The sequence below is a fragment of the Drosophila bipectinata genome, chromosome 4 (genome assembly GCF_030179905.1).
Source record: "Drosophila bipectinata strain 14024-0381.07 chromosome 4, DbipHiC1v2, whole genome shotgun sequence".
Lineage (NCBI taxonomy): Eukaryota > Metazoa > Arthropoda > Insecta > Diptera > Drosophilidae > Drosophila > Drosophila bipectinata.
Window position 1 is genome coordinate 10,177,141 of NC_091740.1, and position 16,399 is coordinate 10,193,539.

Consider the following 16,399-nt stretch of genomic DNA (forward strand, 5'->3'; position numbering starts at 1 on the left):
CGAGAAACAAATATATGTTTCGATGGAGGAATCACCTGTAAGGGTTTTGGAGTCGCAGGTACGAGAACTGCAGCATCAGTCGGTGCCGGTGGTCCGGACTGTGGAATACCCTTTTGGGTGACTCTAATGGGGGTTTCGTTCCCTAGGACCTGTGGCATCACTTGAAGGGATGCCATGGCGGACGTATCGGACAATTGCTCATTATCCCTGAGAAATTCGGACGAATTTTTCTCAGTTTTAGCCCTTGGGGTGGCCAGAGATATAAGCGGCTGCATTAATGTCGGCTGAGCAGGCTGAGGCGGATCCAAACAGCGGATTTCTTACGCTTAGGAGACTCCGTTAGTAGCTGAAGGCTGCTAAACTGAGTGTCAAGCGCACAGAGCTGTTCATTGATTTTACGAAAACCAGTGATCAGCTCTTTAAATCCATTTTTGGTCTGTCTCATGAACGACCTCATTTCGCCTTGGCCATCCGAAACTGAGGCAGTGAATCCGGCACACTTGGCGTGCACGACGTTTTCACATAACCAGCAATGGATGGTAGGCTGGGATGTGGAAATTGTCTTGTTACAAGACTTTATAGCGCAGACAAGTTTAAATTAAATTTTTTTTTTTTGTAATAAAACTAATAAAACAAAAATTAATATATAAAAAGTTTAAGAACACAATACTTTGAACCACTGTGCCAAATAGGAAGCCGAAGCGGGAGCTTTGAATAGCGCAAAAGAAAAATAGAAATAGAGATAAGCCGGGGAAGAAGCAGAGCTGAGCTATGCTTGGAATTGAAATTATTCATTTTATTAATTCGACTCCAAATCAGTTGTCGGCACCCCAATACATTTTAACGCATTAGTGTTAGTAACGAATAGCAGAGAGTAGGCTGTGAGCATGTCGTTTCACACATTTATACTGTGGGTGTGTAGCAGAGCTCTGGCAGAGAAATTTCCTATGCCCTCGGGATAGGGCCGTGCCGATTACTGCTCCAAATATACCACAGCACTCGCGAAGCGATACGGTTTAAGCTTAAGATTCACAATATATGTATGCAATTGATTAAGTGAGTAAACACCGGTTTACCAATATTTATAATAAAACGCAGTGCGCACAAAAAAAAACACGACCGTTCGCTTAAGAGAAAGAGAGGGAAGTTCTTCCGCTAATTTAGATTGCCTCAAACGCCTCAAACGCCTCCAACTCGTAGTAGGTCATCTGTACCAATTAGAGGTTCAGTTTGGTTGCTTCGACCTGTTTCGCAGTGGTTGATTCGTCTGGATAAGCTTTCAGTCGTCTCCAAAGCTCACCTGTTCGCTTCTCAGGCATACTAGTCGTGCTGCCTTAGTTGAGATATCGTCATAAACCTTGATGCGCAGTCTGCGGGGTTCTCCTTTGAGCTTACATGATGCCAACCCTGTCGTGGCATCGTTTCCAGAATTATTGATGTGCGATTTGCGACGAATGCTTTCATCGTCGATGGTGGATATGATACACAAGATAAAAAAATAGTTGAATAACACCATGGATGAAGCCAAATTTTCTTGTGCCGAAGTCCTTCTTTCCTCGTACCAGGCGAATTAGTTCAATCGAGTCCTTCATACTGAGGCCAAAGCTTTTGAAAAATTTGAATTGTACCACAGCTGGCGATAGTAGGCCAAGTGGGTCAAAGATACGTGCAACATTTGACACGATTTGCGTTTTAGTGCAGTTTGGATTTGATGTCAAGTCGGTATTGAACATCAGAATTTTGTCGGTTGTGTTCCAGTAAATTTCGTCGGTTGTGCTCCTACATTTCGTAGCTGGTAGTGCTTTAAAGGCACAGATGAACGTTCTCGCCATATGATTCTTTGGTAGTTTTACCCAAACCCAAACTTGGCATCTTGACAATGTCTGCGAAGAATACATATGTATCTATACATTCTAAAGCGAAGGCAAAAAGGTTGATCAGGAAGCTCGGCGCAACTTCCAGTGCACTCCTTTGGCTTCCTTAAGGATGTAGTCTCATGTGTGAGGTTGAAAAAATCGATTTTTTTTTTTTTTAACATGTTTCAAAAGTACTGTTTATTAAGAATGTACTGTTAAAGTTTCAAATAAAAATATTAAATAATGACTGTCGGGTCAGGCAGCAGCGATGTAATTTTAATGTTTTAATATGTTAACGTAATGTTTGGTAATGTTTATTTATTAGGCTTAAGTTTATACAAAAGCTTAGTTGATCGCAAGCCGACTCTCTCTCGGCCGCTCGATTCAACGGGCTTTCTATAGAGAGTTTTAGCTCGCAGTGTCTAGGTCGGGACGCCCTCTCCATTATTCGAGAGCTTTAGCTTCGCAGCGACCAGTCGGGCCGCCCTCTCTGTATTTACTTTAGTCTCTGCATGCACCATAAGCTGGTCTATCAGATGATCATCCGGCTTCATCTGTAGGCAGAAATAAACATTTTTTATAATGTTCATACTAAATTTAAATTCGTCTTTTATATACGTTATTGAAAATTATCAATGACCAAACAATGACAGAGATACAGCCCATAATCGAGAGCGCACCTACACCGAAAAGTATGAGTTTCTCGGTAGCTTTAAACGCGTTTTTCTCAAAACGACATTTTTGTGTGCGGCGCAGGTGATTCACAAAATTCTATGGTACCGATCTAGCTGAAATTTGGACATGTTCTTCTAAAAAGTAACACCTCTGTCCCGCACTAGAATCATTTATTTTTAATGATTAGTTTTTTTTATCATTAATTTAAGATACATTTTTTTAAATTTTTTGTTTTGTGAGTTCGCCATTTTTTTGTTTATTGATGAAAATATTTCATTCTAGTACGGGACAGAGCCATAAGCTTACAAAATAATAATCTATTGTAATTTTTTGTTTCGGATGACTCTAGCAGTCGAAATCATCTGCGCCAGGGACCTACCTTTTTTTTTATATGCCTACTTTGGCATGCTATAAAGTGTATTAAAGTACACAGAATAAATTAAACAAAATATTTTCAAATAGTTTATGATGCCTATTAAAACATATTTGAAAATTGAAAAAATCGCATTATTTTTTAATCCAAAAAAAATTTTTTAAAATAATAAGTAGGCCGGAACATGAGAGTACATCCCTAAATGACCCGTCGGATGGTCGTGGTATGTGTGTTACCAATGCACTATGGGCGATTAGTTGATTTTGGCGGCATAAAGTCCACACATAGAGCTAGGAGCTTAATTTTTTTTTAAGGGTTACTAATATTTTAGTTTTTTTTCGGATTTTTTTTTTTTGTCAATTTAACCACGCCTTTATTTTCCGCCCCTTTATAGCCCCGGCACTTGTACAAAAATTGAAATTTTTATTATAAAGCAAAGCATAAAAATAGAAAAAATAATATTTTACCATGTTTTAAAAATATTCTAAACTTAAAAACACAAAAAGTTAATAATCTTCTTCATCTAAAACAAAAGAATTTGTCATGTTTGTCATCGCTTTCGTTGTCTGATTCGGTGTCTTCATCATTAAAAAAATTGTATGAACTCAGCTCTGATGTTGGATGTTCAAGTGCATTTTTTTTAAAGGAACAAAAAAGAGCAAAAAACATGATTACTACAATAAACTAGACACTTTCGTTAGTAACTTGCCATTTTGATGCATGTTTTGATATGCACTTTTCAAGAAATACTCAACGGAACACAATTAAAATTGTTAGATTTTTGCTAAAAATACAATCAACAATAACACTGGACATTAATTACACCACAAACATTTATACACATTTATCGTAAATAAAATATTCTAAATACCTTGAGCTTTGCTATCCATATTAAACTTATTAATTTAAACGAAACCAATAATAATTTAAGCACTTTAACAGCATGAAATTTTTCGTGTCAATTTATATAATTGCGAGCTTCAACAGATCATCTGGTTTTGAAGGGCTGCCACAAAAAGAGAGTAGCCGATAAAAAAAAATTGTTTTTTAGCTAACTGAATTGTTTACTATTAATAAAAAAAAAACATTTCCTTAATATTTCACCATAAATTTTATGACTTTATGCCGCCCATTATGAAAAATCGCCCATAGTGCAATGTAGTGTGAGAAACGTCTTGATTACGCTGATCCTCTCTTCCAGTCGGTACGTACTGTACTGCAAAGTGTTCGTAGCTGCTGCAAAGCCCACCGCGGATGGAGCAGGTTGTACATGTAGTAGTATATGGTGTCGTCCGTGGCTAATTCTACAGCTGAATTTGGCATACCGATTTCTCCTTTGCCATCGATCGCTGTTGCTCATCACTCAATCTCAGGAATTCCAATGGCAGAGCCTGCCAGGTTGTGCCCGTTCATACTGCCTCATCAGCCAACAGTGACTTCAAATAGTGAAACTTCTGCGCGTTTGATAGATGTCACTTTTTATTAATTGTACTGTTATATACTTGCTTGTTAGGTACTTGCTGCATCGGAAACAGCTATACGATTTGCCCTCAAGTAGCTTTCTTAGTATTCTGCGTTGTCGTCGGTTGTCGGCGCCATGCAAAACCGAATCTTTTTTAACAACATGAATATTAGCAGCATTGAAACCAGCAACATTGAAACCTTTTGTACCAATTCCAATAAATAGTTGACCTATGTGATCTGGTTTCCCACTTTACTAAGTAAACAGTTGATTTGATTAAGTACATGTTTATGACACTAGACTTTAATGTGCCACTTGATTCCAAATTTTAATAGATTATTGAGGTAAGTAATATATTTTGCATAATTGGTTAGTATCTAAACAAGTTTGATTTTAAATTTGACCCGCCATAAAAATATTTATAAAATTATTTTTATATTGTTGAAAGTATGCTTTTTAATTATAATAATATGTATATAATTTTCAATAACATATAATTAATGTTAGAATACAATTATTTTTGACCAAATTTAAAACATTTTATTTATTTTCTTTTTTCATTCATTGCTAGTATCTGAAATACTTGACACAAAATACAATTTTACTATTTTTGGACAACCTAACTAAAACCAACTTCCGGTCCCCAATTTTGAGCTAAGTCCACCGATGCCTTTGCCCAATAAATTTCCAACTCGACCAGCTACTACATTAGTTACAGCAGCGGCTTGCGCGGCGGCCACTTTAGATTTTGGTAAGGCTTTGGTTGTAGTAGACTCATCTCCATTATCTTCTTCGTCTGCTTCTCGAAAGTCATCGCATGCACTAAGTAAAATGAGAATGTATATCCTATGCTTCAACTTTAATTTGAAAAAACTTACTCGTCGCCTTCATTAACATCCGGCATTGTTAATGCACATGTTGCTTCCTCAGTTGTCATCCGAAGGGCGACTGACTGATATGCTTTTGAATTTAATTTATCTTCTAAGACTCCTTGTAATTCAAAGTCGGAATATATTTTCTAAATAAAAAAGAATAATTATAATTACTCATATAATAGTAATGGTAATGTAAAAAATACCGAAAAGCTAAAAGGATATATATCTCTAACATCGGATATAAGTGGCCGATCATTATGAAAATTTCATTTTTTCCTGAGAAGGCAATTGCGACATCATCCGCGTAAGCGATAACTTTGCAACCACCCCCTTCTAGGGATCGCAGTAGGCTATTAACCGCCACGTTCCAGAGTAGGGGTAAGAGTAGGGGGGAAGGCCTCCCTGCGGGGTGCCTCTTCTGAGTTTCAAAACTATACTTGTATAATACCCGGTACTCATCTCTTCCACCCACAATTTAACTAACTTTTTAGGTTTAAAATTTAACCGCATGGATTCTCCAAACCTAATTTTGTTTGCCTACTTTTACGCTTAGGCACAAAAACAACAAAAAGCCTACTGCATGGGCAACAGCTTGAACTGCATGGGCACAGACTTTCAATATACCCTTAGGGGCCGTCCATATATTGCGTGACGCGCCTGGGGGGGGAGGGGGTCCGGGTTAACGTCACGGTTTGTGGTCACGGGGGTCTAACCTAACCTCTAACCATGGTTTGTCACGCAGGGGGGGTGGGGGTCAAAAAAGTCTGAAATTCGCGTCACGCAATATATGTATGGACGGCCCCTTATGCATTACGCTTCAATATCTGAATCGATATAGCCATGTCCGTCTATCTGTATGAACGCGTGGATCTCAGAGATTGTCAAAGATAGGGCTTTACGATTTGGAACGGAGACTTCTACAATGCCCTCGCAGTTTATGTTTGTTTCAAAATTTTGCCTTCATTAAGGGGTTATATACCTTCTTTGTCGAAGAAAATGAGCAAAGTTCGGATTTTTTTTTAGGTATGTAGCAATTATTTAATTACACTGATGTTTTAATTTTTTGATAGTACACTTTATTAACAATGTTTGTGCAAAATTTGGTGGAAAAATATTAAATAGTTTTTAAGGGGTGGCTGTTTCCCTTAGAGGCCTTTTTTTTTTCGAGCCTTGCGGTGACAGTTCCCCAGGTCAAACAGGTCAACTTAAACCATAAAAGTAAAAATATTTCATTAGTTTAGAGTAATCTCTTGTGCTTGAACGATCGATTTTAAAATTTTTTGTTTTTGTTTGGATATGGCAGCGTTTTATGCTAAAAATAAAAGTTTTGGTCTCTAGAAATTTCACTAAAAAATTTATTTCGCCGAAAAAAAAGTTTGCGCGTGAAAAGTCGATCGTTCAAGCACAAGAATTTCATTACGAACATTTTAAAAAAAATTTGAAGTAAATCGGTTCAGTAGTTTTCCGCCAATCCATGTCACCGCAAAGTCATTTTTCAAGAAACACCATTTCGAGATATTCGCGTTTAAAGTTTCAAGTTCAGTTCAAGGCCGCAACGAGGCGTGCGATTAGGAGCGCTGTAACTTTTTTTCTACTGCTCCAATCTCCATGAAAATATGGGAGAATGTTCTCAAGGAGTTGTTCTTCAAGATAAACCACTAAAAAAATTTTCGTTTTTTTGAAAATAAAAAAGGTATATAACCCCTTAAGCGGTTGGAATTTGGACACGCCGATTCCCACCCACGAAACAGAAATCTGATGTAAACCAAACTAATCACCTACACATTAAAAAGCAGCCAAATCGGATAATTTTTCCTATCTTCTATCTTTAGGATAATTTTTTTATTTATTGACTTTTTAGCCCTTTCTTACTGAATCGGTAGTATGACCGTAGGTTTGTTGTTTGGGCCAAGCGCAAAAGTATGCAAAAAAAAATTGTAATGGAGAATCCATATTGTTTATGATAAACATTTAATGGTTAATTAAACTGTGGAAGGAAAAGATGAGTATCGGGCATAGTCGAAAAACAAGACTATAGCCGTCCTTTCTTGTTTTGTATTAAAACTAACAAAAAAAAAAAGGAAAAAAATTATAATTGTAAAGTAAATTGTATTAAAAATAAACAAGAAAGGAAAGCTAACTTCGGGCGGAGCCGAAGTTTATATACCCTTGCAGTTTAAACCGGATATATATCGCAAACATCGGATATAGTTGGCCGATCCTTATGGAAATATGAATATATAATCCAATTTATTACAATACAAAATCTAAAATAAGTCTCAAGCTTCTATCTTCAAAAATACGAAAGTTGATATTTCTACCAAATACCATTTCCGATCGTTCAGTTATATGGCAGCTATGGGATATAGTTTTTCTTGTTTTTTTAAATTTAGGTAATAAATTATTTGCAGAATAATCGAATATCAACATTAGACTGGCCAGGCAGTAGTCCTGATTTCTATCCGATTCAATATTGTTGTCCTATTTTAAAAGTTAAAATACATAAAAATAAAACCAAAAAAATAAGAGAATTTAATTTAACAGTGGAAAGTGTCTGTTATAAAGACATAATTAAGAAAACTAACGAACACTTGGTAGATTTTATGCCATCAAGAATAAAGGCCGTATTAAAAACTCAAGGAAGACCAACTAAATTATAAAGAACAAAAACAAAATTATTTTTTAATACTTTAAAAACTAAGCTATTAAGAAATAACTTTCAACAAGAAAGCAAAGCTAACTTCGGGCGGAGCCGAAGTTTATATACCCTTGCAGTTAAAACCGGATATATATCGTAAACATCGGATATAGTTGGTCGATCCTTATGATTACATCATAATAAAACTAATTAACTAAAATAAAAAATCTAAAAAAAGTCCCAAACTTCTATCTTCAAAAATACGAAAGTTGATATTTCTACCAAGTACCATTTCCGATTGTTCAGTTATATGGCAGCTATAGGATATAGTCGGCCGATCCTAATGAAATTTGATAGGTTGGATCAACTGGCCAAAAATAGAATCTGTATTAAGTTTCAGCTTTTTATCTTCAAAAACACGAAAGTTGGGTCATTTCCGATCGTTCAGTTATATGTCAGCTATAGGATATAGTCGGCCGATCCTTACGAAATTTGGCATGTCGTATTATTTTGCCAAAAATAGCGCTCGTGTAAAATTTGAACTCTCTAACTCTAAAAACCCCGAAGTTATACCATTTCCGATCAATCAGTTATATGGCAGCTATAGGATATAGTCGGCCGATCCAAACCGTTCCGACTTATATACTGCGTGCAAAGGAAAGAAGGGTGTGTGCAAAGTTTCAAGACGATAGCATCAAAACTGAGAGACTAGTTCGCGTAGAAACGGACAGACAGACGGACAGACGGACATGCTCATATCAACTCAGGAGGTGATCCTGATCAAGAATATATATACTTTATAGGGTCGGAGATGTCTCCTTCACTGCGTTTCACACTTTTGGACAAAATTATAATACCCTCTGCAAGGGTATAAAAATGTTTGTTACCTTGGAAAATTAAAAAAAAATTTTTTTTTGCCTACATTTTTTGTTAATTCCATCGAATATTGAAGTATACGTTTTATTTCCAAATAGAACAAAATGACATTTAAAATAACACGTTTTGAATTACCATTTATGTATATTAATTTAATCGATTTAAAACAAATTTACTCCATAAAGTAAACGCTTCCTGAAAAAAAAAAAGTACTATTGTCTACCTGTCCACCACAAGGAGGCTGAAACGGACCCACCCACGTGACCTCTGCCACTCGGGCGAACGGGACTGAGCTGCAGTTGTAAAACCAACAAGGCTCACTAAAGGGCCCGACAATAAATAACTTGAGTTCTATCGCTAAGGTTTACTGTTAAAATTAGTTTCCTAGGATAAGCAAACATTGTACTACTCAATATTTCATTAAGTTAAGGTCCCATTATAAAATTTAATTATTGTCCATAACTCCGGACCAGGGTTTGCATTTACTACTCCGTAGCAGCAAGATGCACAGAAATATTGCTTTGCTCTTGCTACAGCTGTCACTTTTTTCCAGAGCGGGAGCAGAGCCGTAGCAGAAAAATGAAAATTGACTGCTCTGTTCTGCTCCGAGCTACGAAAAGTTCAAAGCTATTGCTATAGCAACAGCAGAAAAAAATATTTTGTGCTCCTCGTAGCCGTAGCCAAAAATCTAGAGCGAGAGCAGAGCAGAGTCAAAAATATTATTTCATGTGCTACTGCTCTAGCTTATTTTTGTTTTTGTTTTTTTCTCCCCTGATTTTTATGCACCGTCACTGTGTGACCACTTTCTTTACCTCGTTTCTACTTTACCCACTTTCTTTACCCTTGTAAGAATGATACTTAGGTAATAATAAACAAACAGAAACAGAAACAACAAATAAATATTAATAACCCCTAATTAAATAAAAATTTAAAAATTATGCTATTCAGTCATGTATTTAATTTTCTATTTAAAAATTGATTTAGTAAATAATTAATCGTCGTCTTCAAATAAACTCAAGTTGTCGATCGCATTATCTAAGTGTGTTGAGTTTAGGCGAACAAGGAGTATATTTTCTAATGTGTCGTGGCTTAAACGATTTCTGTTGTCCGACAGCGCCAGTTTTAATAAAGAAAATGCCCGCTCTATTGTTACCTATAAATGTTTGGAAATTAAAATTTTGTTTCGAATTAAGTAATAGTTTCAAGGAGGCTGAAACGGACCCACCCACGTGACCTCTGCCACTCGGGCGAACGGGACTGAGCTGCAGTTGTAAAACCAACAAGGCTCACTAAAGGGCCCGACAATAAATAACTTGAGTTCTATCGCTAAGGTTTACTGTTAAAATTAGTTTCCTAGGATAAGCAAACATTGTACTACTCAATATTTCATTAAGTTAAGGTCCCATTATAAAATTTAATTATTGTCCATAACTCCGGACCAGGGTTTGCATTTACTACTCCGTAGCAGCAAGATGCACAGAAATATTGCTTTGCTCTTGCTACAGCTGTCACTTTTTTCCAGAGCGGGAGCAGAGCCGTAGCAGAAAAATGAAAATTGACTGCTCTGCTCTGCTCCGAGCTACGAAAAGTTCAAAGCTATTGCTATAGCAACAGCAGAAAAAAATATTTTGTGCTCCTCGTAGCCGTAGCCGTAGCCAAAAATCTAGAGCGAGAGCAGAGCAGAGTCAAAAATATTATTTCATGTGCTACTGCTCTAGCTTATTTTTGTTTTTGTTTTTTTCTCCCCTGATTTTTATGCACCGTCACTGTGTGACCACTTTCTTTACCTCGTTTCTACTTTACCCACTTTCTTTACCCTTGTAAGAATGATACTTAGGTAATAATAAACAAACAGAAACAGAAACAACAAATAAATATTAATAACCCCTAATTAAATAAAAATTTAAAAATTATGCTATTCAGTCATGTATTTAATTTTCTATTTAAAAATTGATTTAGTAAATAATTAATCGTCGTCTTCAAATAAACTCAAGTTGTCGATCGCATTATCTAAGTGTGTTGAGTTTAGGCGAACAAGGAGTATATTTTCTAATGTGTCGTGGCTTAAACGATTTCTGTTGTCCGACAGCGCCAGTTTTAATAAAGAAAATGCCCGCTCTATTGTTACCTATAAATGTTTGGAAATTAAAATTTTGTTTCGAATTAAGTAATAGTTCTTACTTGAGTTGGCGGTATAGCAAAACATATTTTGTTTAGTTCGTAGAGCTCTGCATCGCAAGATTTCCTCTCTTTCCAAAAATGTAAAACATTTGTACTGGATTTCATATACGGTAATTTTTATGTTTCAATCTTTGCATGTACATCGGTTGACTCATTTGGCATAACGCTTACACTTAAAAAGTCATCCAAAATATCAAAGTTACTTTTACTATTGCTGTCCTCTGAAGCAATTAAGCTAGTAGGCGATGACAATGTTGCAATGGGACTATGCATTTTGATTTGTGCCCACAATGTTTTTAAGAAACTGACTGCCCTTTCCTTTTGAGAGCTGTCCAGAATATGATGGAATCTTGGGTCTAAGTACAAACAAGCTTCGAAGCCAACATTAGATGTTAATTTCTTGGTCCGAGTTTCCATACTTTCAAAAAGCGCCTCTCCAATTGCATAAATTATTGAATCCGGAGCACTTTTTGATAAAATTTGATTAGTGGTCAGTTTGCAGACCAACCACAGAGCATAAAAATTCCCATAGTGAAGTTGCTCCTCTTTTTTTCTCAGGGGAGAAAAAAACAAAAACTAAACTAAGCTAGAGCAGTAGCACATGAAAAAATATTTTTGACTCTGCTCTGCTCTCGCTCTAGATTTTCTAGAAAAAAATCTGCCTGTCCGGATTTCATTGTCCGCTACTGTATAATCTTGACCAGGATCACCTCTGTAATCACCTGAGTAATGAGCATGTCCGTCTGTCTGCCTGTTTCTACGCCAACTAGTCTCTCTCTCAGTTTTAAAGCTATCGGTTTGAAACTTTGCACACACCCTTCTTTCCTTTGCACGCAGTATATAAGTCGGAACGACCCGGATCGGCTGACTATATCCTATAGCATATAACTGATTGATCGGAAATGCTATAACTTCGGCGTTTTTAGAGTTAGAGAGTTTTAGAGTCAAATTTTGCATGAATGCTATTTTGATTAATATAATACGACCCACCAAATTTCATAAGGATCGGCAGACTATAACTGAACAATCGGAAATGACTGAACTTTCAGACGTGTTCAAAGATAGAAATCTGGATTTTTGTACTAATTCTATCTACCGTCATTTGATCCGACCTATCAAATTTCATAACGATCGGCCGATTATATCTTATAACAGCAATATAACTGAACGATCGGAAATGGTATTTGGTAAAAACACAAACTTTGGTTTTTTAAAGATAGAAGTTTGGGCCTTTTTTTGATTTTGTATTGTAATAAATTGGTTATATTAATCGGCCAACTAAATCAGATTTTTCCGATATATAATCGGTTTCAACTGCAACGGTATATCTACTTCGGCTCTGCCCGAAGTTAGCTTTCCTTTTTTTGTTTTTTTTTCGCGGTCTTTCAGAATTTTCGAAATGGCTTGTGCATCAATTAGATCAGCTAGAATTCCTGTATTCATCATAAAGCTTAGGAGCCCAGACTTTTTTTTTTTTTGTAATAGCAGGGTAATGTTTATTTAAAACTGTCCATTAGGGACAACCATTAAATTTTATCACGTAAACTTCACGTATAGATATTTTTAAATATTAATATGGTAGAAAAAAAAAAATTAGAGTAGTAAGGGGAGGCTTTGGTTTTTTAAAGATAGAAGTTTGGGCCTTTTTTTGATTTTGTATTGTAATAAATTGGTTATATTAATCGGCCAACTAAATCAGATTTTTCCGATATATAATCGGTTTCAACTGCAACGGTATATCTACTTCGGCTCTGCCCGAAGTTAGCTTTCCTTTTTTTGTTTTTTTTTCGCGGTCTTTCAGAATTTTCGAAATGGCTTGTGCATCAATTAGATCAGCTAGAATTCCTGTATTCATCATAAAGCTTAGGAGCCCAGACTTTTTTTTTTTTGTAATAGCAGGGTAATGTTTATTTAAAACTGTCCATTAGGGACAACCATTAAATTTTATCACGTAAACTTCACGTATAGATATTTTTAAATATTAATATGGTAGAAAAAAAAAAATTAGAGTAGTAAGGGGAGGTCCAGCGGGTGTGTCCTTTTAAGTCTTCTGGGTTGCTCGCTGCTGTCCAGCAGGGAGCTGGCCAACCGGTTCGGGTGATTATGAAGCCTCTGCATGTAACGTGCGCTGCTTCTTTGTATCTCGTCCTTGACCCAAGGGAAATTAAGAACCTCGTGGATGGTGCGATTGTCATGATAGACGTGGGCCCCAGTGGCGATTCGAAGGACTCTATTTTCGAAAGCTTGCATAGTTCGGACATTCGTCTTGCTCGCAGTTCCCCAGAGCTGTATGCCGTACGTCCAGATAGGGCGTATTATTGCCTTGTAAATGAGGAGTTTAGTGGAAGTTCTCAGCTTCGATCTCCTACCCATAAGCCAGTTGAAGGATCGAAGTCTTTGAATAGCCTGTTTCCTCTTCTTAATCAGATGGGGCTTCCAGGTGAGCCTCCTGTCTAGGGTGAATCCCAGGTACCTGGGATTGTCTACCTGTGGGATTGGAGAGCCGTTAAGGTTAACTGGAGGGCAGTTGCCTTTGCAGAGAGAAAATGTGGAGGCAGTGGACTTCTCATTATTGACGGCAATGTTCCATCGCTTTTGCCAGTCGCTGAGCAAGTCAAGCTGCAATTGCATCGTATCGGAGCCCAGACTGATCGAAGTATGTGGCGCAGCATCCAAGCACCAGCTAAACAGGCTAAGGGTAGTGCAGGCACGTCCTGCTCGACGGGTATCCGGACTTCCCTGGTATGTGACAAACCAGGCCATCCTAAACGACCTACGCCTTGTTCCTGTGGAAGACCTCCTAAATCAGCCGACGGGTCTCGGATAGGCTAACGAGTCAACCAAATCCGCTGTTCTCCCTGTCGCTCTCTTCCGGTAGATTCCCCTACCGGTGGAAGATTACTTCTATAACGCCTATTCACAAAGGTCTTATCTGGCTAACCGACCTCGCCACGTTTCTATTGAAAACGCTATCTCAAATCCATTTGCCACCTCCTCTGGTCTTCCACAAGGCAGCTCTCTTGGACCTCTTCTATTTATTATTTTCATTAAAGACATCTCGCCATGCTTTCATCATTCCTACTTCTTAATATATGCGGATGACCTTAAAATCTATAAAGCCATTAGCTGCATTACAGGAGGATATATCCAGAGTTTACTCATGGTGCTCCCGAAATCTTCTTCCATTAAACATATCTAAGTGTATGTTTACCCGTTACAGTAAGCGGTCTCTTGAATTCTGCACAGGTTATACCATCAGTAATTATAATTTGGCAGCTAAAGAAGAGGTGTTAGACCTTGGTGTCTTAATCGACAGCAAATTTAAATTTTCTGGTCACTAAGACTATATTCTTCCTAAAGCGTATGCTATGCTGGGCTTTGTTAAGGGGCACGTGAACCAATTCAAAAGTCCATACTCGAGCCTCAGCGTCTATGCTGCATTTATTCGGTCGAGGCTGGAATATGTCTCAATCATTTGGAATCCGGATTGTAAAGTTCGTTTCAACAGAATTGAGCGACTCCAACAAAATTTTTTTTAATTTGCTCTTCTGCCTCTTAGGTTTCAGGATTCTCTGCCTTCATACCAGAGCCGCTGCCTTCTTCTCAATGTTTGCACGTTGGAGGATTGGCGTAAACGCTGATAACATTGATTGTCCTTTTTTATTGGGACTCATTAATTTTAGTGTTCCTAAAAGGGATCTTCGTACCTTTGCCCCCTTGGATCAAGTGTCACAGGGCCCACTACCTTTTAAATGAGCCAATTGAGCGGGCTTTGTCTTATTTTAACTCTTTGCCGCCTAGCCTCTGAATTGAGTGGGGCTCTGATAAGGTTGTGTTTAAACACATGTTATTATGTTTTTATTTAGGTTCTAGTATTATTTATTAGTTTGTAAGTTGTTATTATGTAGCCATATAAATGAATCCACAGGCTAGCAGGCCGGCCGACCCGCTAACTCTTAGACGTTTGAAGAGATTCCACCCCAGCGATCTGTCTTCCCGTGTTGTAGACTAATATTGTAAACATATGTAAATTATTGTATATAGTCTAAGCCCATATTCCATCTTTACCATACACCATCTTCTAAACGCCCGGTTATCTTCAAATGGTCCTGAACGATTTCGGCGACATTAATAAAAATTTAACTTGTTTAAAAAAAAAGAGGCCCATACGACCGAGGGGCGCTCGAGAAACGATTTATTAGTATATCTCGGGAATGGTTGGTCGTTTTCATCTTTCATTTTTATACCCTTGCAGAGGGTATTACAATTTTGGTCAAAAGTGTGCAACGCAGTGAAGGAGACATCTCCGACCCTATAAAATATATATATTCTTGATCAGGATCACCTCCTGAGTTGATATGAGCATGTCCGTCTGTCCGTCTGTCTGTCTGTTTCTACGCGAACTAGTCTCTCAGTTTTGAAGCTATCGTCTTGAAACTTTGCACACACCCTTCTTTCCTTTGCACGCAGTATATAAGTCGGAACGGCCCGGATCGGCCGACTATATCCTATAGCTGCCATATAACTGATTGATCGGAAATGGTATAACTTCGGTGTTTTTAGAGTTAGAGAGTTAAAATTTTACACGAGCGCTATTTTTGGCAAAATAATACGACATGCTAAATTTCGTAAGGATCGGCCGACTATATCCTATAGCTGCCATATAACTGAACGATCGGAAATGACCCAACTTTCGTGTTTTTGAAGATAGAAAGCTGGAACTTGGTACAGATTAAATTCTTGGTCAGTTGATCCGATCTACCAAATTTCATAACGATTGGCCGACTATATCTTATAGCTGCCATATAACTGAACGATCGGAAATGGTTTTTGGTAGAAATATCTACTTTGGTATGTTTGAAGATAGAAGTTTGGGACTTTTTTTAGATTTTGTATTGTAATAAATTGGATTATATATTCATGTTCCCATAAGGCCAACTATATCCGATGTTTGCGATATATTTCCGGTTTTAACTGCAAGGGTATATAAACTTCGGCTCCGCCCGAAGTTAGCTTTCCTTTCTTGTTCTATTTCACAACGCGCAGTGAGTCGCAATGATCTTCTTTCACTTCCGTTCACTTCTGAGGGCTTTTCTTGATTGCTCAACCAAACCCAACCACTTGGATATCCATCAGAGATTAGCTTTGCCGGACAACTTTCTTTTTTGTTTACATCTTTTAGAGTACACGCTCTATTCCGCTCAAGCTCAATCATCTGGTTATCAATTTACTCATCATCAAAACATTATTTTAGCAGGCTTCTCACATAGAAATCACACCTCTGCACCCCTCTTAGGTCACACATCTCTTGCACGTACTACTTTTTTGCCGTCGTCAAGCTCTTCCGCTAATTCCAAAGTCTCTCGATCTTTAGGTACACTACGCACACTATCATGTGGATATTTATACACTCGTCTAGTTGTTAATGATTTTGACAAGTATCGGTCACCATCTAGTGATTGC

The 16,399-nt window shown here is 37.4% G+C and overlaps 1 protein-coding gene across 9 annotated transcripts in view; it reads right to left on the reverse strand.

The window, feature by feature from the left end:
• Positions 1 to 4,793: 4,793 nt before the first annotated feature.
• Cadps (calcium-dependent secretion activator 1) overlaps positions 4,794 to 16,399 on the reverse strand; it is a 404,419-nt gene continuing 392,813 nt past the window's right edge. For all 9 annotated transcript variants that reach the window (XM_070282298.1, XM_070282296.1, XM_043213400.2 and 6 more), the window contains 2 exons: positions 5,245 to 5,384; positions 4,794 to 5,188 (listed from right to left, as the gene is read on the reverse strand). In XM_070282298.1, the coding sequence (XP_070138399.1) occupies positions 4,990 to 5,188; positions 5,245 to 5,384 (339 nt within the window). In that variant the 3' untranslated portion in view covers positions 4,794 to 4,989. The remainder of the gene's footprint in view (positions 5,189 to 5,244; positions 5,385 to 16,399) is intronic.